Source organism: Polyodon spathula, chromosome 21 (genome assembly GCF_017654505.1).
Source record: "Polyodon spathula isolate WHYD16114869_AA chromosome 21, ASM1765450v1, whole genome shotgun sequence".
Classification (NCBI taxonomy): domain Eukaryota; kingdom Metazoa; phylum Chordata; class Actinopteri; order Acipenseriformes; family Polyodontidae; genus Polyodon; species Polyodon spathula.
Genome location: NC_054554.1, coordinates 27,417,501 through 27,440,607, shown reverse-complemented (window position 1 = coordinate 27,440,607; position 23,107 = coordinate 27,417,501). Strand labels below are relative to the sequence as shown.

The window sequence follows — 23,107 nt, the reverse complement described above, 5'->3', positions numbered from 1 at the left end:
TAGCCGTAAGAGGACCCACGTTGCCACTCGCACTGGCTGACTGATTGCGAGAAAGACGATTTCGAAAAAAAACGTACAGTATTTCAATCCTTACAAAAGTTACAATGGTGCTACAATACGGATGCGGTTCGACTGCGTACTACAAAAATGAGAGACTTGAAATGAATCCTAAAAAAAAAAAGTTAACACTGTTCCTAATATAACGCTGGCTTCTGTACTGTTTCACTGCTTCCGTAATCGTAGAGTTTAACCTTTAATTTTAAATCTGTCCTCATATATGAAAGGGTTATGCAAAGAGGAACACAGAAGAAGACGAAGAAGAAGAAGAAATAATAAATGTATAATTACAAAGTGTATAAATAAATGAGGATGTCGGTGTGCTGAAACAGCTGCTAAGAGGTAAGCCAAGAGCTGAAGCAGTTTTTCTGAAATGAAACAATATTAAAACAAAAAGGTCCAAGCAAACACAGCAGTATTTATTTGAAGGTGAACAGGGAATTTACTTCACTATTGACAGTGCTGCGATTCATTATGCGATCTAGAGTCAACTGTGATGCGTACAAATCCAATGTCTTGGAATTACTAAAATCACCCACATACATTTGTGAAAACAGTAATACAGTTAAAAGGAAAAAAAATGAACACACAATAGTGTTTATCATACAGGCTATAGGTTACATCAATCAACAATTAAAAACGTGTGTTGCAGGTACTGATATTTTAAAGACGATATCACAGACATTTCGTGAAACACAAAAACCGAATAACAGCACTTAAAAGTTTTGACTGCACTCGGCCCTCTTTCAAAGGTTCTGTTAAAACTATGTCCTTAAGTGCCAGTAACCTGACACTGCCTACTTTGAAAGGCTCTTAGGACTAGATTTAAAACTTCTGTGAAAATGTTGCATTTTTTTTTTCTTTTTTTTTTTTTTTTTTTTTTTAGATGAAGTAATTCATGAAGGAGATGTACCCTTTCATGAACCCTATTGCACGTGGGAGGAGGGTTCGGTTTTAGGTTCTATCGACCCAGGTCAGTTTCTAATTTCTTGGTAGTTTTAAAAAAAAAACTGCTGCAACCTTTGCTCTAGAGCAAGTAAGCCTGTCCCTCGTTTAAGCAGGATCATTATTAATAACATGCATTCTAATTACAGTAAAAATCTAAAACACCTAGTTTTATATACTGTACACTCCACTCATGTTTCATGGGGGAAGTACTATACTATACAGTATGGCCCCTGTCTCCCCAACACTGGGCCCTTTTCACAAAGCTTTCAACTGTGAATAAAATAAAAAATAAGATGGTCGCATTTTTCTAGGCTGTTGTTAAAATAAACAAACAATATCAAACTATACTTTATTAATAAACATTCTTTAAATAACTCCTGATGTTAAGGCCCCTCTGTCTTCTAATATACATTTTCTAATTGATGACATTGATAGAATGACAATGCGACAAAATAAGAAAGCAATGAGGATGGAATGTAAATGAAAAACACTTCATTGAATCAATAGTTAACTGAATCAACTGCATATTGTAATCAAATGTCACATTACCTGGCAATTCACCCCATAAGCCACTTACTAAACAAATGTATCATGACCACAATCACGGTATCAGCTCTCTGTTCCGATATACAAAGGTTCACAAAGGCAGCATCTGTATTAGAATGGATTATCTTTAAATTCTCCCCTCAGTATTGCAAATGTGCAATGCTTGTAGAGTTTTCAAATATAAACGCTGTGCAACAAACAGGGTTCAAAGTTAAATAAGGCCCAGTTTCTTAGCTTACTGATAATAGGACAGGCTTTCCTGTACAAAATAATCATTAAAAAAAAAAATAAATAAATAATGGTAATCTACCTGAAAAATATTTCTGTCAATTAACCTTTTTTCCCCCCTTTGTTCCTACATACTGTAGTCACCTCACACAATTACCCCAATACAAAAAAAAAAAAAACAATTACCAGCTCAATCCTCCTGGCTGAGCAGAAAGAAAAATAATGATGCATTTTAATGTTATTTTATAAAAGCATATTAAAAACAGGCTGTCCATATTACAGTGGAACGAATTACATACCAACAACAGCTTTTATAAATGAAGACACAGAATGCCGTTTCAATTAAAATTATGTGCAAAACTGCAGTATTTGTTTCTTTCCATTCAACAGAAATCAAGAATTGAATGAGGGACAGTTACAAATAGTGCAATTTCCTTTAAAAAAAAAAAAACACAAATATAGTGGGTGTATAAGATACAGCCCTTTCCACCCACCTTAGACACGTATCATAAACATGTTGTAAGTCATATATTCATTTTTCACCCTTTACTCCAATATAAACTGGAATCTCTCCTGCTGGAACACACAGGGTGGACTTGAACACCTGGGTTAAGATAGTAAATCAGTAAAAACACACAGAAAACAAAAGAACCATTTACATTAGCTGGAGAAAAGGGGTCCAACTCCAGTGCAGACATACAACTAAGGGCATAATTAACAGGCTTAAATCCCAAAATGTGTAATTACATAAATCCCCAATTATCCAGCTACAAGCTAAAGATCCAAGCTTAAAAACACGTGGTCATAAAATATTACCTTCCTGTACCAAATATTTGAGACAACCATAGTTAACAGCCCTGCATCAATGTATTCAAAAAATTCTGTAATATCATTATTCTGTAAACTGAAAAGAAATGGCTGCGTTGCCTGTGAATGGAACGGCCGAGGGACTCTGCAGAACAGGTTAACAAAAAGTGATAATACAGCAGCTATAGACTATAAATGTAGTTATGCCTACTGGATACAAAAAAGGAATTGCAAAGTCACTTCTGAAAAGGAGTTGCTCTGAATAAGAAGACATGTGGATCGATCATCTTTCAAGGAGTATGCTGTTTACAAACCGTGACTCCCCTGAACCACACTACTGAGGAAGCAACATGAATTGGGCCTCTCCATCCCATTCCTCAATACATTTATCTACACATTCATGGATTTATAATACTTTGGCAATACTTCAATCCTTACATCTGTGCATTCACAGGTAACTCTTACAAATGTAAAAGACTGACACTAGCTGGCAGAAGCAGGAATTATTTATGAAACTGAACTAATAAAAACATCAGCATTTCAATCAACCACATATATACGCAACAACAAAATATTTAGGCTGAAATCAATTCCTCTTTAAGACACTCTCGTTACCCAATGCGATTTTTCTTAATGCATGGCGTTGTCTCTTATTAATGATTTATCTGTAGCATCCGCAGTATCGGCGCACCTTCCTGGATTTAACGCTGCCTGTGCCATTTTGTATTGTGGCATGAAAATGAAATACACTGTGTTTATTCCAGATATAAAGGGTAGCCCCTTTGAGCATGCATGCCTGCTCGTTTCAAAAAGCTGTCATTTCCTTGAAACGAATCCACTCATATCGGCAGGCTGTGAGTGCATTCAATCAAGTGTATGTCCTTTAGGAAGGCAGCGGGGGGATATTTGAAGATCCACTCAAAACATAAAACCGAAAGACAACTCTTCAGAAGCTTCTTGTCCTGCATTATTTCCAATAACACGTTCACAGCGATGCCAGCAAACTGAACAGAGAGAATTCAGTACTGGAGATCTGAGAGCTGTCAAATTCAATTCACACAGAGAGAAGTGCAAGAGATCCAAGATCAATCAGATTCAGTAGAAAAGAGTTCAGTATTCCGGCTCCAGTGGTTAAAGCTGGTGGACAATGCTGTCCGAGTGGGGCGTTGACACCAGCTCATCTTGCTGAAGTCTCTGCCATTGAAACGTTGTGCTCAGGGACCCAATCTCTTCCTCGTCATTCTCCTGCTCTTTAGCAAACTCCACGAACACCTGCCAGAATTGGTGGATTCCATTAATTTGGCGAATTACAAAATAAGTATTAAAGTGAATATAAAAGCTCTGGAATTAAAAAGGTGCAAATGTCTCTTTATTACTAAACAGTAATGATAATAAAAAAGACAACATACCTGTTCCAGTGTAGATTGAGAGAAGTTGTATTCCTCAAAATGGAAGGCATCTTTTGCTGTAAAACAAAATCATTAAAAAAAAAAATGCAGAATACAATTTTTCATTTATTTTTCCAAAAACATACCAAGAACACAAGCCTTAAGTTTTCTGGTACTGAGCCTTTTGTTTGCACCACTGTTTAAAAAAACAAAATCACATTTTGTACAATACTAGCTTCACAATAAATGTGTGTTTTTCCCCCGTCATCAGAAAATGACACAAACTTTTTATAGGAACAAACTCTTTGCCATGATGTATTTGTTGCTGGTCGCTTACCCTTTTCCAACTGTGAAAAGGACTGTGAGAGTGATTTCACATCTTCCATGGGGATCTTATACACCATCAGAGTGGCAAAGCTGAGAGAGGAGGGAGGGAGATGGTCAGTGTACTCTAAAACCTGTGTGTCCTGCATTGTTATTAAACCAGGCACCAAAGTCAATATTCTTTAATCACAGATACTAGAGCGGAGGTGTCAAACACAAAGCCTGGATAGTTCCCAAGGGAAGTTATCTGTCCCTCCAAACAGCTACCACACTTGGGTTCCTGGGTGTACTAAAACAAGTTGAAGGGATCTGAAGGTCCCTTAAATATTCTTCCAAGAAAATGTCTCCACACAATTTCAGGGATGAAAAAAGGAGTCTCTTTGCATAGCAGTTTGATCAGTTCCTGGTTTTACTATGAGTTTAATAAGACACACCTGAGCATTTTACCTATAAGTTGTAGCTAATCAAGCCTGTAGTAAAACCTGGAATGGGTTAAACCGCTATGCAACTTGAGTTCTATTTCTATCCCTGTATTCCTTACTTTACCGACTCCTCCATAGCTTCACATTACCAGAGGAAACAGAAACCAATGGATCCTGTTGCAGTAAACTAAAAATAAACAGAACTGGGTTAAAAGCATCAGACACTGAACCCATTCTCTGCCGCACTGTACCTCTCTTGCCGCACTGCATGAGGGAAGATTCTCAGGATCGCCTTGTGAAGGAGAGCCACTTCCCGCAGCCCGGTCATCTCCTCCCGCAGCTTCACCTCCAGGCTGTACCCACGGCCGTACTTTCCCTTCAGGTGCTGGATGGAGCCGATACACCTGCAGAAACACTTTTTTTTTTCAACTTTTGTGCAACTGCCAGTTCGCATTCATCAACTGCAGCAGCAGGCAAGTTAATCCATCTGGATTTCTTTTCTTTTTGACAGAGACAAAAAAGATCTTAACATTTCTCTGTTTAATACTGCAACCACCTTCTGCCACACCTAAACATAGCTGCCCCCGCCCTTACCGCAACTGCCCTGACACCATGATGGCGACTCGGTCGCAGACAGCCTCTGCCTCCTCCATGTAGTGGGTGGTTAGTATCGCCCCCCGCTGGCGATTCTTGAATGCTGCACGGATAGCTCTCCTACGAGCGGAAAGAATAAGCAAGGGGTAGGTTAAGACGATTACCAACGGAATTTCTGTGCTCATTGGTAGATGTGCAGTTTCAGAGTGAGACATAAAACATACAGTATAGTAAAGTAGCAAAGATAAGCTAAATATATTTTCTTACCCTACTCAGAAACATTGCTTATCTTAGTTTGAAGTGTCTCTCAGTTTACCAGTGTGGAACACGGTTTCATGTAAATGATGCTCACCACATTCTCTGCTTGGCTTTGGGGTCCATTCCTGTTGAAGGTTCATCCAGAAGCACAATCTGGGGGTTACCCAGCATGCTCAAGGCAAAACAGAGCTGAAACAAAGAGATGAAGTAAAATTCCCACGAAATTCCAGAAACAACAATGCACTGTACTGTACAAAGCACCAAGGTTAGAGCTGAGGGATGGGGAGACAGTGTGCAGTATTCGCTAACAGGGAAGCAGCATCTCTAAACAGATGAGAGACGAGAACATAAAGGAGGAGGATATTCTAGGTTTCTCTTTATGCATTGAGCTCATGTGATTGGATCTCAAACTAGAGCTTGTACCTTTCTCTTAATTCCTGCCGAGAGATTCTTAGCTTTCTTTTTAAGGTGTTCCTTCAACTCCAGTGCATTCACAACGCTGTAAAGAGAGCAGAACTAGTACTGCGAGATATCATTTAAAACAGATTTCATAGTAAGTACAGGAAAGAAATAAAATGAAATGGATTTCACACAGCAGACTATCAATAACGTTCACTAAAGTCTTGTTTATCAGAGCTGTAATGTAGACAGTGGGGCCGGGGTGCTTTACCGCTCGATGATGCTGGCGACCTCATTCTGGCCGAGTCCCTTGATGGAGGCGTAGATCTCCAGGTGCTCCTGCAGGGTGATCTTGGGCCACAGCGGGTTCACCTGTGGACAGTAGCCAATGTACTCCAGAGGGCCGTCCACCTGCCGGAACTCTGTGCAGTAATCACCCATCAGCACCTGCCAAACAAGCTGGGAAGTCAGGGGCAGGGAACAGCGTGCACTACAAGGTGCGATGGGTAAGGGGAGGGTCTATGTGCTGACATGTCAAGAGGACCAGGTGGTAGAATTTAATGTACAAAGTACCTCAATATCAGTGAGGTGTACGGGTGCAGACGCATTGAACCTACAAACAATTCTCACAGATGTTTTCATGTGGACTGTTATAAGCTATGGAGATTTTTGGTTGCAGTTTTAGATTGCAGGACATGAACTGCCACGTAATTATGTTGTAATAAAATGACATGGAAATGGCCTTCAATACAAACAGTTTGATAACTGATCCTGATTACCTGTCCTGCCGTGGGCTCGGTTTCTCCAGCCAGCATGTACATGGTAGTGGTCTTCCCTGCTCCATTTGGACCCAGCAGTCCCAGCACTTCACCTGGAGCCAAACCATTTGTTAGCACCAAGAGGCAAAAGCACACTAATGTACCCATTACTTATTTAAAATAGATATTTTAGTTATATATTACACTACTTCAGTACCATTAAAAACACAATTACTTTAATATTACATAGACATGACTTTACAGCTTGATTAACCTGCTGCAGTACTGACCTTTCCGAACGCAGAGGGAGATGTTTTTTGTCGCCACTTTCTTCTTCTTGGTGTTCAAGATGAAACCGTCATGATGGCCGCTGTACTCCTTTCTCAGGCTGCTCAACACCACCACTGGCTTCTACGGGAGACAAAGAGCCATAGAGCCAGTTATTCAGTCATCTCGTCCCTGGAAACCTGCTCGCCACAGTGTTAATATGTGATAGACGTATTATGATCGCAGACCGTTTTAACAGTGGTATAAAGTCATCTTATACTAAAAGGGAAACACTGAAAAGTTTCAGTGCGAATTCTCTGTCAAGGACTTTGGGCTTATATATAAACTACATCTTCAAGCACGAGGTTAGCTCGAGAAGAAAGAAAGCCCAGAATTGAAATATAAAATTAAATTTGGGACACTATAGAACTGATATTTTTAACATATACGAACGGCCCATCGCACACACACACACACACAGGAAATGATAACACATTACACCAGGCCCTACCTCCTCGCAGCTCTGACAGCTCAGTGCCTCCTTGACCCTCGTCCTCTCTGCATGGACATCTTCGTCCTCGTTCTCTGACTCATCAGGGTTCCTATGGACTTTCGTCTTCCCAGCGGAGATCCTACAACAGAACAAAACACCCATCCCCTCCAGTAAACACAGGCAATAGGGTCTCTGCAGTCATTGGCACTGCCCATCGTCTCTAATTCGCTTTGGATAAAAACGTCTGCTAAAAGGACTAATTACTGGAGTTGGGTTCTGCGCTCACCTGCACAGTGGATCATTCCTCATAGTCTTGCCTCCGTATCGGATCTCCAGCCAACGCAGCAGGAAGAGAAGAAAGACACACTGCAGGTAGGGCTGCGTAGAGGAGAGACAAAACGTTCTGAATTTGAAAGACAGAAAAACAGACACAACTGGGGTTGTCACTGCAATTGAGACAACTTGCCTGTCTTCCATCTGCTCTTTATATTGTACGCAAATTATTTAAAATATTTAGTAAGAAAATAGCAGAAGACACCACCTCTCCCACCACAATTTTTGATATGACGTCTGTGGCTAAATTATTAGAACTAGAAGCAACAACCCACATTGTTTTTAAAACAGTGACAACCTTCCGGTCCCACATTTCAAACCAAATTGCATATGAAGATGCATATTTTAATGCAAGCACCACTTAGACAGTACTTTGATACAGCCCACACTGACACTTTAAACACACAGTCAGCAAGGTAGTGAGAGACCGCGGGGGAGAGAGAAAAGGAGAGAAAAAAGAAAAAGAAGAAAGTTCTGGAGCAGCTATCTCACCGACACAATGGTTACCAGCATGTTTCTACTCAGCGTTCCAGTGTCTTCATAAACGCTCATGTCAGTGAAAGTCTTCTAGGGACAGAGGACAACCAGGCATGATTAAGAAATCCACAATGTATATACAACAAAAAAGAAACAGTAATCATACATACGTTCCAGGTGGACGTGTGGTTTTAGAGGCTACAGCATACCTTGGTGATGCAGATGAGGCAGCCCATGAGTGGGTACAGTGGGTTGAAGAAGCACAAAGAGTTGTGCAGAATTGTGGCTACGATCCGGTTTCCATTCACATAGGTCAGCTGAATCAAGAATGCAGATACTACAGAGACCTGCAGGACAAAAAGGCAACAGGAAGACAAGCGTTTCCCTGTATCACTGTTATGTGTAAATACTGTATCTTCTCATTTTGAGCAGGTCTTACCATGCAATAGGTTTATCCACAACTTTTTTAAAAGATACAAGTCACCCAATAACATATATGTCGTCATCTTTGATTTGTAGGAATCTCTATAACCAAAAATTACCAGTGGCTAATATTTTGAACCGAAGGTCCAAATTGTGCCGAAACAATTTTTTGCCGTGATTTGATTTACATTCCTGTAGACCCGCAACGGTGCCACTTATATTTTAGAAACAAAAAACTGGGTGATTCGACGTGGAATGACTCGAATCAAACCAGCTTTTCATTTCCTCTCGGGAGAATGTTCCCGGTTGCTGGTTCGATCCACAGCACCTCCAGCGAGTTCTACTCACCAGCATGGAGACGATGGAGAGGAAATCCCGATTGTTCTGGACGCGAGTGAACATGAAGGACACCACGTAGGTGAAGAGGATCATCGCCGGACCGTAGCCTATCAGACACGGGATCTAAATACAAAAAGGAACAAAAACATTTTCTAGTTTTGATAAACGTTCACCTCTTAAACAAGGCATGATCTAAAATCAGAAGCTAAAATGCATAACATTTTATGAAAATGGGAAAAAGAACAGGGTATGGGGTGAAAATGTAGGAGAATCAGAAGCACCAATAGCTCCCCCCCTTTAAAGCAGCTACGTAATTAAATACACATTATATTTCTGAAAGATAACAAACAGTGCAAAATTGTTAAAGTAATTAATAGTGTTCCCTGGTCAATGACAGCAGTGACCGACTCACCACTGAGGTGTATGCGCCAGCGTGCAACAGCTCCTCCGAGTGGAAGGCGAAGAGAGTGCTGGTCATGGCGATCAGGATGAGGTAGTAGAAGGGGATGTCGACAGCTGCCTGACCACACCAGTAAGCAGACGGGACCAAGCCTGAGATTCGCAGCTGGGAACGGCACTTAATCTTCAGAGAAAGAGAAAGGGAGGTTGCTGGAAGGAACTGGTAATGAGGGATACAGAAATGGAATGACGATGCTCCCCTATGGGATTAATTTCCCATTGTATAACCTTTTAAACCATTCTAGGTTTAAATGTGAACAAGCCCAGGCACAGTATGCTACACACACTAGGTGCGGGACCAATTCAGAATGAGTGTCTTTGTGTGAATTCATCTGTGCCAAATCTTGACAGAGGAAATGACTTGGAGAAGAATGACTCCCATAAGATGCCCTGTGCATGTGCGTGGTGCTCTTACCTCGCGGTCCCGTGTGTGTTCCATGGCAAAGTAGGCTGGCATTCCTGCTGCCAGCATTCCTAGCAGAACCGCTTCAATGTAGATCAGGGCATTCGATAGAGCCTCAGGAATTTTCTAGGAAAAATGTTTTTTTTTTTTTTTAAATGTAAAAATGCAAAATAAGGCCCTTCACAACTTTCGGGACAATCTGGCAAGCAGATGTTAGAATCTGTACTGTGTGGCATACGTCTGTATGCCTCCATCCAGAATTAGGACTGTGTTTCTAAGCATTTCGACTCCCATTCCCAGCAACAGCCCACGGTTGTTGACTCACAAATTCAAAGGGTTTGCTCCACGTCTCGATGCGGCCGGTCCCGTTGAGGCTGCGCAGCAGAGCGTTGCTCAGGATATTCAGCAGCATAGGAAGGGAGTGTACCATGGTGCTGTTAAACACAGCTGTGTACTCGTAGTGCTGCTAGGAATACACACAGACAAGGTCATAAACCCCACTGACTAGACAGTCATTTTAATTACATACAGCATAGACATTGTAATGTAGGTAAAAACAAGGTCATCTGGATATTTTACCTTATTGGAACCTGAAATGTTAAAGGCAGCACTGTGTGGAGCACTTGCCATGAAATCATTTCCTTTCTGCAATTCCACCTTAATATCCTGTGATTCCAGATTGCGGATGAAGTAGTCAATACTCGAGTCTGTGAAGAGAAAGAGTATTTTTATAACCATAATCCACCATAAAGAGCTAATAAAATCAATTCTAATCTCTACACTAGCATTGATTCAAAACCACCCAGCAGCAGACGTTCTGCTAAAGGATGTATGGCTTTTAATGTCATTTGTATTCTGTTGGCTCTGTCTAGTCTAGTAGAATAGCATGTATAGTGTAGAGCAGTGGTATTCAACTCGAAATCTAATCCAGTTCAGCTTTTGACTCCAAGCAGGTTCTAATGTAGTTAACTGAAGCTGCTAAGGCAATTAACTAATTTAGGACCTGGCTGGAATAAAGACCAGGACTGGAATACATCTTGAGGGCAAGAATTGAGTACCACTGGTGTAGAGCATGTGGAGTTGAAAGGTCATAGAATCAAAATGCTATTTCTGAATGAAACAATAAAGTTCAGGTTCAAATAATGTTCTCCCTCCCCCACTCTACTTCGTTTCCTCCCTTCATCCTTCTTGAGTGTTTCTCCCCTTCTCTCTCCTCTCACCAGAGGCATTGTGCAGCAGCAGACTGCTGGCGTACTTGCGAAGCGGCTGTTTGCTACTGAGGAGGTAGAGGTCTGGGGAGAGTCGGCGGGACGTGGGGTTGATTCGGATATTGCCACTGATCAGGGACAGAGCCAGCACTGAGGCCAGGAAGATGACGAACAGAGCCAGACTGGAGAGAGGAGAGATCGGGGCAGAGGGGCCAGTCAGTTCACACAATAGGACACAATTACACCAAACAAGGCTCAAAAAAGTAAAAATCAGCACACACACACACACACACACACACAGATATACATGTACTCTGGCACACACATGATGGGCTTCCTCTCCCTCAGCAGGTTGAGCAGGTGCAGTCTGGCTATGGTGCGGAACTGCTGCCTCCACAGAGCGTGTCCAGAGACACCCTCAGGCTTGCTGTCAGAGAAGATGAGGAGCCGCTGGTCAGTGTCGTCCAGGGAGGAGGCGTCCCCTTCCTCCTCTACCTGCTCCTGGTTAAACACGCTGTAGTCTGAGACACGGGCGAGAGGACAGGGTGAAGGAAGCCTTAACATGAGGGCAGAGAGCAACAAGTTGGGGGGGTGTCCTTACAGGGGGGACTTAGAGCAAGAATTTACAAAAAAAAGAACACATTAAGTTGAAATATACAGATGTAAGGAACTTGGGGTTTCATCAAGATGCAGTTTACACAGAGACACACTATCGGAGAGGTAGATTTTTTTACCTGCTTGATCAACCTCGGCCTCAGCCTCCAGCTTCAGGAAAACATCTTCCAGTGTTGTCATGGAAACACCGTAGTTCCCTATTCCGAGATCAGGCCGGCTGTCCAGCTCTGAGAACAGGCCTGGTGAAGGAAAGAGGAGTTGAAAACAAAGCAGGGGAGTTATGGAGGGATTCTCTTTGAGAGAGTTTGAAATAATAACATATGCCCAACATTATTGGTTCTTTGACAGTAAAGGATACTGTACCCAATACTTAATATACCTGAAAACGTGTCCATGTTTTCAGAGGGAAGAGTGTATGTCAGTTCTGCCTCCTGCTGCCGTGACAACTGTGCCTTAGAGACGTGCCGTCTTATCAGTGAGGTCACGCGGTCTGTGTCACACGACTCACTCACTGACATCCTGAGAAAGAAAACACATTATTTACTACACAGCTGTGGATCTCAAAGTGAAGGATCAAAAAGTAACTTGCTACAAGATGTCAAGTTGCAGTCAACAGATCAACCTGCAGTTACACATATAACCCCTCATCAGTCTGTTAATGCAAAACACAGTGCCTGTACTGAAAAGCAACTGGAAGGAGTTACCGGAGGTGGTAGCCAACCCCACATTTCGTTTTGAGATAGAGAGAGGAGCCAATACACTTGAGAAGTCCTTGGGAGATCACAGCTTTCCGATCTAAAGGGATATAAAAGAGAGAACGGGTGAGAGATGAGTAACCTAAAGGATTATTTTATATTATTATGTCCTATGCATCCCCAGTAGGGGGATACAATACAGAGTGATTACTACTGCTGAGAAAGTGTTTGACGCTTTACGGTGTTTACAGTCCTTTTATACGTCCGTTACTACAAACAACTGTCCAATGTCTCCTGGAGCAGGTTGGCAATAACTGTATTTACTGCCGTGTGTGTGTGTCAGATTGAGAAGGCAGCCGGGCTGTACTGTACCTGCCAGGATGTCAGCCTCATCCATGTAGTGGGTGGAGAGTACAGTGACATGATCCGACCGTCGGCTCTTCAGGAGAGACCACACCTGGTGCCGGGAGCAGGGGTCCATTCCTGCCGTAGGCTCGTCCAGGAGAAGAATCTACAAAAAATGGTGAGTGGTCTTATTGATCAAAACCTCTGCACGCCTTACTGACGCCACCCTGAACCTTGTAAACATGCTCTACCTATCCAATACCTTTTTTCCACTGCAGAGGGTAAAAAAAATAGATAATAAACACAGAAAACACCAACAGGGTTGACATGAAGAGCAGCAGTATTAAGGCTTGCCACTGTTTAGAGTATGGAGGGTTGTACAGAAACAGAGCAGGGTTGGCGTGGAGGACGGATAATGTATTTCCCACCTTGGGGTCCCCCACGATGGCAATGCCCACAGACAGCTTCCTCTTCTGGCCGCCGCTCAGGTTCTGGGCCTGGGCATCCATGATCTTCTCCAGATCCAAGTCCTTCAACACTTTGGCTACCTGAGATGAAAAACAGGAATGCACAGCTCAATATTTCACTTTAGCTGCATCACAATCCCATCCTTACTCAATGCAGGCTCCCTTCCTAAATCCCTAACCAATACATACTAGCTTTAGTCCAGGTAGGAAGAGGTGTTGGTGGCATGTGGGGTCACCATCATGATTGCTACATCTTCTGGTAAAACACTGGTCCACTCTTACACCTGTGTGTGTTTGCACGTTGCCCCCTCACCTCTCTGTTGATGTCGCCCGGGGGGATGCCCTTGATGGCAGCAAAGATCCTCAGGTGCTCCTCCACAGTCAGCACCTCGAACATGATGTTGAACTGCGGGCAAATTCCCACCAGCCTCCGCATCTCCAGCCCCTCTGCGATCTCAGACACTGGGGAGCCATAGATCATGACAGAGCCTGTCGAGAGAGGACTTTAGAACCACCCAATATGCACTGTATACTGTAGACTGTACCGAAATAGGTCCTGACTGAATTAGCTCAATACTGCCAGCAATCCATCTCAAAATGTTCTCTGCTTGTTAGCTTTATAGCTCTGTTACAAAAGTTTTAGAAGAAACGCTAGTATTATATTGCAAATCATTAGTATCCACTACTGCTTATCCAGAACCCACAGTAAAACATTCAATTTTTTTTTTCTACTGTACAGTACTCAGCCATAAAGTTTTAAACCAATTAATTATGTGTAATATCTGAGAACAGGACTAGATAATGTATATTGATTTATTAACACATTTTATAAAGACTGCTTTAAAAAAAAAGTGTTCTGATGCTGCAATTTAACAGGAATGCCTGGCTGTGTGTTTCTTACCTTCAGTGGGAGGGCAAATCCCACACAGAATATTCATCAGCGTGGACTTCCCTGCTCCACTGTGCCCCAGCAGAGCTGTGATCTGCCCCTCATAGATGTCAAAGGTCAAGCCTACTCAGAGAAGTGAGATCAGACATTCACCACAGTATACTTTGTCACTGTGCCTGTAAGCTTGTAAAATTGCAACCAAGTAAACTTTGTTTTTGTCTGTGCATTCTTGGCCCTTTCTTTTCACTCAATATTAAACAAATTGCAAACACAGCAGGACACCAGACAAGGTGTGAGAAGGATAAGCAACACCCTCGTACCTCTAAGTGCCTCAACAGAGCTGTCCTTCTCCTTATAAACTTTATGAATATTGTTAATTCTGAAAAACAAACAAAAAGAGATTTATTCAACAATTCTTATTCACGTATGAAAAAACACACTCCCTATCCACTTAATCACATTTTCTCTGCTCCAGCAATGTACAACAGATCTGTTAAAAGGCTGCCATTTGTTTTCATACTTGTTTCCACTTAACTCCTTCTACATAATATAGTAGCAAGTTTTCTGGTACAACTTTACCTGATGGCTTCCTTCCCCTGGAACTCTGAAGACACGGGCTCGACTGACTCGCTGGACGGAGGGCCGCCGTTTACCTCACTCTCAAACTGCGAATTGACCTCTTTATAGTGCTTCATGTGTCTGGACCAATAGGATGGCTTCAGAAAGTAGAGGATGGACCGACGTATTCCATATTCCCCTGTGAGCAGGGAAACAAACACAGTAAGGGACTAACTGTGGACAACATGGACCTTGAATTAGCACTGCAGCACTAACCACTGAGCTACTTGAATCCACTATATTCTCTGCTACTAAGCAAGGGGTTGTGAAAAACGAGGAGGCAGGCACAGGGTGTAAATGACTGTTGCTTGACTACTGGGAGAAAGAAAGCACCTAACTTGTACTGGCTAAGTCATCTTCTAGACACCCCACTAAGCAACTTCATCTCAGTACAGTCCAGTACAATGCAAACAGCATGTGCATTCAAAGAAGGCGATATCATGGTAGATGCATGTCCCAGGCTGAGTACAGTAGAAAGGTGCCCTAAATACTACACGTACTTGGTAAGACCTGGTCCAGGTAGACTGCTAGCAGGAGGTAAAGGAAGCTATCAAGCACCAGCATGACAAGGGGCACGAAAAGGGGGTGGGGGCCATTGGACAGAGTGGAGAAGACTGCTCCGTCTCCCTGAGCTTCCAGGTACACCACCTAAAAAAAAACACAGAGAGGTTTAATGACTACTTAAGAACCAGGCATGTCTTAATCTAAAGCTACTTGCATTTTTTGCCCTTGTTATTAATCTAAAGCTACTCTCATACTATGTTCTTATTCTAGAGAAATATAAAATACATTAATTTGCTACAGAAAAGTACATTACATTTTTATAAACAGTATGCAATCCCAGACCTGAAGGGGTATTAGCTGCACACCTTTACAGACATCAATACATTGATGCTGTCTTGTGTATAAAGCTCATCAGCCCCAGCTCTCCTAGCCACATCTTACCTGTGCAATGCCCATGGAGAAGGCACTGGGAGACAGCAGGCACAGCACCCAGACCAGTGGCTGAGGGAAATCCTTCATCAGGACAGTGAAGAGAGACAGGCAGCCAAACACTACTGTCAGCATGGAGCCCACAGTGCTGGCAAACTTGGGCTTCTTGAAGAGGGGTGTCAGCATGAAGGAAAAGAAGATCTGGGAAAGCAAGCAGCAAAACAGACCTTTATATTTAATATATCAAATATTTTCTAGGATGCTGAACAATACAAGCTATGTGAGTTTCTAAAATAAAAAGGATGCTGAAGCCATATAATTTATCTGATCTGTATTTCTCATTTTGTAAGCAGCAAAAGGTTTGTATATTGCAATAGTACTGGCAATGAACTTGGTCTCTGTATTTTTTTTTTTTTAACAGAATGATCTCTTAATTTACTATTCTTGTATTTCTGTTGTATGCCATACCATATCATATACATGCTGTATTTATCTCATCATCCCGCAGTATCTCCCTCCCACTGTTGCATGGTACTCACTGTGGATATCCCGTACAGGAAAATGAGCAGAAAGATCACAAAGAAGCTGCTGCTGGGAAAGAGGGAGGTGCATGTGGAGATGATTGCCATGAGGACTGACATGGTGAAGACCAGGGCAGCATACAGCAAGCCCCAGGACAGCCTGCAGCAAGGAACAATAACACAGAACACAGCATTAACAAGGGGCTCAGTTTCACATTACATGCTTAAAAATATTTAAAATCAAAAGCATAGATAAGCACTGTAAAGAATAAGGAGACATGGTAAAGCATATTAATAAACATGGTAAACCAGGGTAAGCTACAGTAAATGCATAGCATAACCATGGGAAAAGCATTGCAAACACACTGTGGTACATTCACAATTAGTGGGAGCAAAAACATAATTTAAGATGTATTACAATCTGAATTTAAAGGTGTTCATTTTTAGCCACTAATCTAGAATTGAAAATGTAATTATTGTCCAACCCCACTATATACTAACATGGCGTAAACAGATTCATGCTTCAGGGCTCCTCTGTCCCAGCTCAGTAGTCAAACTGCCGGCTCACCAGAAAGCAGAGTCGCGCAGCCCCATCATGGCCATGGCATCCTTCAGGCGGCACTCCTTCTCCGCCGCCACGTTGACGATGAGGAAGGACACGAAGGGCGTGAACGCCAGGACCAGGTAGATGGAGATGAGCGCGTGAGGGAACTTCTGGACCTCCACTGACCCGGGCTGGCCCATCATCACGACCCGTAGCCCTTCCATCTCCCTCCAGACCTCCCGCTGGGTCTGCACCTGGCCAAGGGAAACAGGGTTCCAATTCAAAAGTCTCAGGGAAAAAAAACTGTAATTGAGGCTAACCAACCCCCAGCAATATAACGTTACTGACCTCTATGATGGCTGCATCAATGTATGACTGGAGTTTGGTGAATCCTGAGTACCAATAGTTTGCAGCCTTGCACGATTTACTGTCTGTAAAGCAGCTGGCTGCGAGAGGAACGAAAGAGATTTGCACATTATGCATTGTAATTTCACCAAGGGTCTTTACCACAACTCTTTCTCTATGCCGCATAACCAGCGAGGATCGTCAACTCCTAGTCCATTGTCTCATCTGAAAGCTTTTCAGCACAGATCAATGAATAGGATTAAAGGGTGGCATCACATGGTTGTTCCTTGTAAGGATTTATGCTTCCTGATCACAAGTACCATTATAGAGATTCCAGAGAGAAGAGAAAAGGATACTACATTTCAGCAGGTGTATCTGTACTAAGCACTAGAGCATTAACTGCACCCCACCCCCACAGAAAGTAATACACTGTTAGTCGAAGTTACCGATTGAGTCTGTGTAGTCACTGGGCAGTGGCACAGAATTGTAGGGAAAGCGCAGCTGGTAGCTTAAAGAGTTCTGGAACACCACACCCACCCAGGATGACTGATCGTGTAGGCTGGCATTCTCCAAGGCCTTCTCACTGTGGAACATCTCCACCTCAATCCCTGAGAAACCAACACACACTTCAGAAAAAATCTTAAAACAATCTGGGCTGTAAGACTTTTGATACCTGGTAAAGCAACTGAGCATTAAAGTAATGTATCATCTAAGATTACAATTAATTAAAAGTAACTTGTGTATTGTACAAAATAACTTTTTTTCTACTCAAGGGATTGAAATAAGACTCTCTTTTGTGATCACCCATCTCCTGTGTGAATATACATTCTCTATACCTGATTTTTACTTATTTTCCTAGCCTAGAATCAGCTCAGGTCGAAAAGGTTATGGGGTGTAAGAATCCTCCAGCGCTACTTTTATAGAGAGAATGAATAGAGCAATGACGATTAGTTATTTCTCTCCAAAAAGTATTTGAACTGTTATTGCTCTTTCACTGTTGCATAGAATCTTCAGATGCAATCTTTTACACTAACAACTGCTGACAAAAGCTATAAGGAAACAGTTTTCTGCTCAGAGACTGAAAGTGGAATGGGCAGTATGTTCTATGACAGGGAGTCAAGGAGTGTCCATAGGGTTTGAGACACACCCACCTTCGTTAGTTAAATGTTCTGCCACCTTGTCCATAATGTGATTGGTAATGGTATTGTTGGGCGTGTATCCCAGGTATTTCGGCTCCAGGTCATAGCTGTATTGGCGCTCCAGCTCCACAGTGGAGATGCCATGGTAATATACGTGGGGGTGCAGTGTGCTGATGAGAATCAGAAGCCCCAGCAACAACAAGGGCAGGATCAGCTCCTACAAAGAGAAAGAAACAATACTTTATTAAGCATTTACCTAACAGAATTATACATTGCACTGGAGCCAATCAATGAATATAAATGTCCATTAGCTTTCAAATCGAACATAAAAGAGCAGCTTTAATAAAAAACAACCTGAATAAAGTCCACTTGTCTACTTAATTTCTTGTAATCTATATCATTGAGATTTGAAAACACTTTAAACATTTCCCTGAGAACAGAAAAGATTAAATGATGAAAGCGCTCCATTAACAATGCATGCCATGGTAATAAAAACCCTTCATTTGCCAAGTCTCTACAAATAGGAGCATGGCACCCTTTGTAAACAACAAACCAATTTATTAGACTGATGGTAAATGGGTGGTAAAACCATTAATATGGAGGTGTGTGGGGGGGCTAGGCAGTTGCAAATCATGAAGGGCCAGCACTGAGCTGGTAGCTTATCTAACGAAGCAAGCAGAGACAACATGTGTACACATAATGCTTAAACTAGCAAACTGCCTTGCTCTGGGTTCTATGTGAACTAACCTGGAAAATTGCTAAATCGTTCTATTAGGTTTAATATATAACACTGTTTTAACACACACAATATGTTGCCTGCCAGATTCATTTTGGTTCATCTGAGGGGTCAAGGGGCCAAATTCAAAGATGTGGAGGGCCACCCCAGATCCAATATCGATTAAGATTTCTTCAAATACATGAACAAATAAATGAGTCTAATTCGTAGTAAAAGAAATCATCATTATAGCATTTGTCCTCCAGGTGGCACTGCATGCTATGCAAAAATCCAGGTCTGAAGTGTCTTCTTCAATGAGTTTCAAAAAGGGACACTTATCTACACATTCCTCTAACAGTGAAATAAATGAATATTTGTTTCTCTCAATTATCAGCGTTTCTAAAGTGACTTACCTGCAGACTCTGCTGTTTGCTCCTCCATTTAATAAGCAGGTTTTTGTAAAGCAGGCTTTTAGTTTGCTGCCAGACCCCGGCATCTCTTCCTTTTACCGGTAACATTCTTCAAGCATTCTCCCTTTTCCCAATCCAGCAAAAACACAAGGCAGACAACTAATTCAATGAAAGACAGAGCGAGACCAGATTTATGAGTATAATGGGATGTGATCAATGGGATGTCTTGTGCTTGACAGCTCCAGGCTTTCTTCTGTAGCTTAGTTACAACATAAAGCACCAAGACCATATCATTCTGTAGCCATCATCCTACTCATCACAGTATATATATATATATATATATATATATATATATATATATATATATACACACACACACATACACACACAAAATACAATGAACAAGGAATAATTCCTTTAGTCTCCTAGCAAGGAAATCCTTTTCCTCCCATGACTGACAATGCTCACTGGTAATTAATTTTGTTACAGTCCTGTACTTTAAATAGAAACAAATGGAGCAGGTGGTATAAAAACATATTATAAAATTTGCACTGGTGAGAAAAAAAATACATATCATAATCAGCGGCTGCTTCGATCACAAATGAAGCTAAACTGTGCGTGTTACATGATGGATTCATTTGTATATAAATCTCGCTGTACAGGACCTCCCGTCTTTATAAATGACTGACCACATGCGAGTATACTGTTACTGGACCATGTTCAACTTTGTATATCAGTAAGTTTCCGGTTTCACAATTCTGGTAATGGCAAGCCAGAGGTAATGTAATACTTGTGATAACCCTAATACCCGAATTGACAACAGAATACACATGCCATAGTTGTAGGCTGCAACACATAGATCTGAAATTTTCAGTGGATTGTTCTAGCCGGGTCGGCACAATTCGTTATCCTTTACATTGACTGTCATGGTACACAAAGAAACATCGTACAATTCTCTTAATAGCATAATAATAATAATAATAATAATAAAAAATCATTACATATTTAGTGATCGTTAATTTTCTGACTACCCACACTTACGATAACACGTAAATAATTCATGGCTATTTACCGTTGTTTTATAAGAATCAGTAAGCTGTTGTGCGTCGTACCGATTAAATCTGTCTTGTACATGGTCTTGAGTTAGAAATTAATATCATAGTATTTGAGTGTCTTTATAAAGAACTACTATCGGCCGACCTCATCACGAATATATATAAATATATATATATATATATATATATATATATATATATATATAATATATATTATATATATATATAATCAACGGTGTGTTACAGTTTGATCGAAACACCTTTTTACCTCAAAATACTCTAAACAGTAACATTTTCTATTACAAATTAAAGGTTGCATATGTTAATTACAAAATGGGTTTAGGACATCGACTGCAGTGCAGTTACCATTTGCAACAGAATAAATAAATACATGATTTAAAGCTACGTTTCCTGGAAGAGAGTAAATACATTTATAACCGTGCTCACCATATTAATATATTAAAGCAGCGCTTTAAATAAGATATGTGACTCACAGAGCGACACTGCCTCGATTGTGGGAATTGTACATAAACAAATGAAACTGAACTCTGAGCTTCCTGGCGGGACTTCCGTTTCTGGCATCGACTGCTCTAGCCAGACCAGCTTCAGCCAATTAAAAGTCGGAGAACACGCTCTGGGTATTCGATTTGTCATATTTGGTTTTGAGCTGTCAGCCAATCATGAGGGAGAGTTAGAGCAATTTACATGGTACCACGAATGCTGGGATCCTGGAGGACTGGACAATACCATTGTATTTGGAGCATGATTGAGGGTGCGAAGTTTATAATTCTTATTTGATGCAATATCCAGTGGAATAACACATACTTCTTTGAAAGGCTTTTGAGCTTTGCTTTGGTTCTCCAAAATGTCTTTTTTTTTTTAGCTAATTCACTAGCTTGATCACTACTTAGTGCGTGCTTTTCTCTCACTGGGAGAAACTAGGTTCAAAGCAGGAATAGACGTCACACTGCATCTGGACCAGACTTCCGCCGGTTGAATCCCATAGGTGACGAATACTCCAGTTGGTTTTTGACATACTAAACTCGCAGGCACATATAATATATATATATATGTATATATATATATATATATATATATATATATATATATATATATATACACACACATACATATTCAAAAGGAGACTGTTTAGGAAAATGGGAGTGAAGTTCAATTAAACATTTTTGGGATTGTCAAATGACAACACAGTCTATCACCAACCTCCAATGCAATTGTTAATTACAGTAATATGTAAGTAAGCTCATTTTCACTAATAATCTTTAAGTAAAGTTTTTGTAACTCAAACCGTTCTATTGCCAAAATACGATTACTTGTATTCTTAGTTTGGTTGTGTAAGTTACCGGCAGGTTTGCAGAATGATTGATAACAGTTGCTTTGTGCTGAATTGGCCATGAGGTTTTCAGAGTGTTTTGTATTCCTGCACAGCACACGTTTGCAAATGTACTGTTTGTACTATAGTAAATGTGAAATACTGTTTAATGCCCAATGGAAAGGTAATGGGTTTTTTATTAGTAGTAGTTTTTGTTTTTAATAGATTAAATGTTATATACCACTATTTCTTCTCTTTCTTGAGAAGTCCCTGGTCATTGTTTAAACAGTGCCATTGAGTTTACTGCAGGTAGATTACACATTCTATCTTCAAAATCATTCATTGTTCCTTATTGTCCTCCTGTTGCTGAAAACACAAACCTGCTTTACATAGCCTTTCATTTTCAACACTGCAGTTCAATGCACACCACAGCACCTGCAAGTCTTCCAGTAACTACAATGTCATCTGTCAGACATACTAGGAAGGACACAACATTTTGGTCTACCTTAAACTGCCTGATTTTGTGATTGAGTGTTTTAAAAAAAAAACTTTGCAGAAACACATTCCTATTGTATTCTTTCTTTACAGGGCTGCAGAGTTGAAATGGGTGGAATTCAAATGTGTACACAGCAGTGAGTCATCATGTATTGATTACCTTGATCTGAATCTGGCATTTTGGGCACTATAAATGGCTATTAGTTTAATGTCAACACTATCAAGAAACATAAAAACAAAACAAAACAAACAAACAAAACATTGGAACATTTTTCGATAATACTTAAAAAAATTTTAATACATAAATTTACAAAAAAAAAGCATAAAAAAAGACTCAAATTTGAATTACAAAACGTGATGTAGATTAAAAGTTCAGCATGATAAAAAGAAAAAAGCAAACAGTTTCAGAGATGATATATCATTATAGTTAAGCACTGTCTGTCAGGGGGGAGGAGATAAAGAAAATCTAAATATTTTAAAGCCCCCTTTGAACTCATATTCTTCATAGTGCTCAAGCAAAGGCGACTGCTGATGCAGGTGGGACAGTGTGAAATGACAGTATCTTCCAGCAACTTCTGCTGTCTGCGATAACTTTAGGAACTCCATCATTACAAGTCTTTTCTGGTTGAATTTTGAAAACATCTCACAGCCACCACTCCCCCTGCTGGTAATAGTGAAGCAACTACAAGTATCCCTCTCCCCTTTGTGATAGAGTGGCACGTTATACTGTACTGAGGCACCCTACAACTATTAAAACAGTGATCAATGATTAAACATAGTGTGTTCTGTATATATTAATGTATATATGGGTTAACTGTTTCTGTTTTATGTGCCGATAGCATTTTCCTTGATTTCCTTGT

The 23,107-nt window shown here is 41.0% G+C and overlaps 1 protein-coding gene and 1 long non-coding RNA gene across 5 annotated transcripts; one reads left to right on the top strand and one right to left on the bottom strand.

Moving 5' to 3' along the window:
- The first annotated feature begins 107 nt into the window (after window positions 1-107).
- LOC121296293 lies at window positions 108-1,989 on the top strand. Its single transcript, XR_005947050.1, has 2 exons — window positions 108-399; window positions 944-1,989. It is a non-coding gene; the product is annotated as an uncharacterized LOC121296293 (long non-coding RNA).
- On the bottom strand, window positions 1,064-21,293 carry LOC121296288 (cholesterol transporter ABCA5-like). Of its 4 annotated transcripts, none has more exons than XM_041221655.1 (39): window positions 20,870-21,293; window positions 19,371-19,526; window positions 18,255-18,459; window positions 17,550-17,711; window positions 17,107-17,204; window positions 16,783-17,012; window positions 16,233-16,374; window positions 15,706-15,894; window positions 15,261-15,408; window positions 14,722-14,899; window positions 14,463-14,521; window positions 14,155-14,265; window positions 13,567-13,742; window positions 13,215-13,334; window positions 12,814-12,952; window positions 12,451-12,541; window positions 12,126-12,265; window positions 11,866-11,985; window positions 11,457-11,652; window positions 11,144-11,313; window positions 10,503-10,630; window positions 10,249-10,389; window positions 9,936-10,049; window positions 9,474-9,644; window positions 9,071-9,184; window positions 8,509-8,646; window positions 8,315-8,389; window positions 7,776-7,867; window positions 7,508-7,628; window positions 7,020-7,140; window positions 6,751-6,842; window positions 6,243-6,418; window positions 5,996-6,071; window positions 5,667-5,761; window positions 5,315-5,434; window positions 4,972-5,124; window positions 4,312-4,391; window positions 3,996-4,051; window positions 1,064-3,858 (listed from the first exon to the last, which is right to left on the bottom strand). In XM_041221655.1, exons 2-39 carry the CDS (start codon window positions 19,473-19,475, stop codon window positions 3,718-3,720), a joined length of 4,983 nt encoding a protein of 1,660 aa, XP_041077589.1. In that variant the 5' UTR covers window positions 19,476-19,526; window positions 20,870-21,293; the 3' UTR covers window positions 1,064-3,717. The 4 variants fall into 4 exon arrangements, with proteins under 4 accessions (XP_041077589.1, XP_041077592.1, XP_041077591.1 ...); XM_041221658.1 differs by having other exon boundaries at window positions 8,315-8,386; XM_041221657.1 differs by having other exon boundaries at window positions 10,249-10,386.
- Window positions 21,294-23,107: the final 1,814 nt, after the last annotated feature.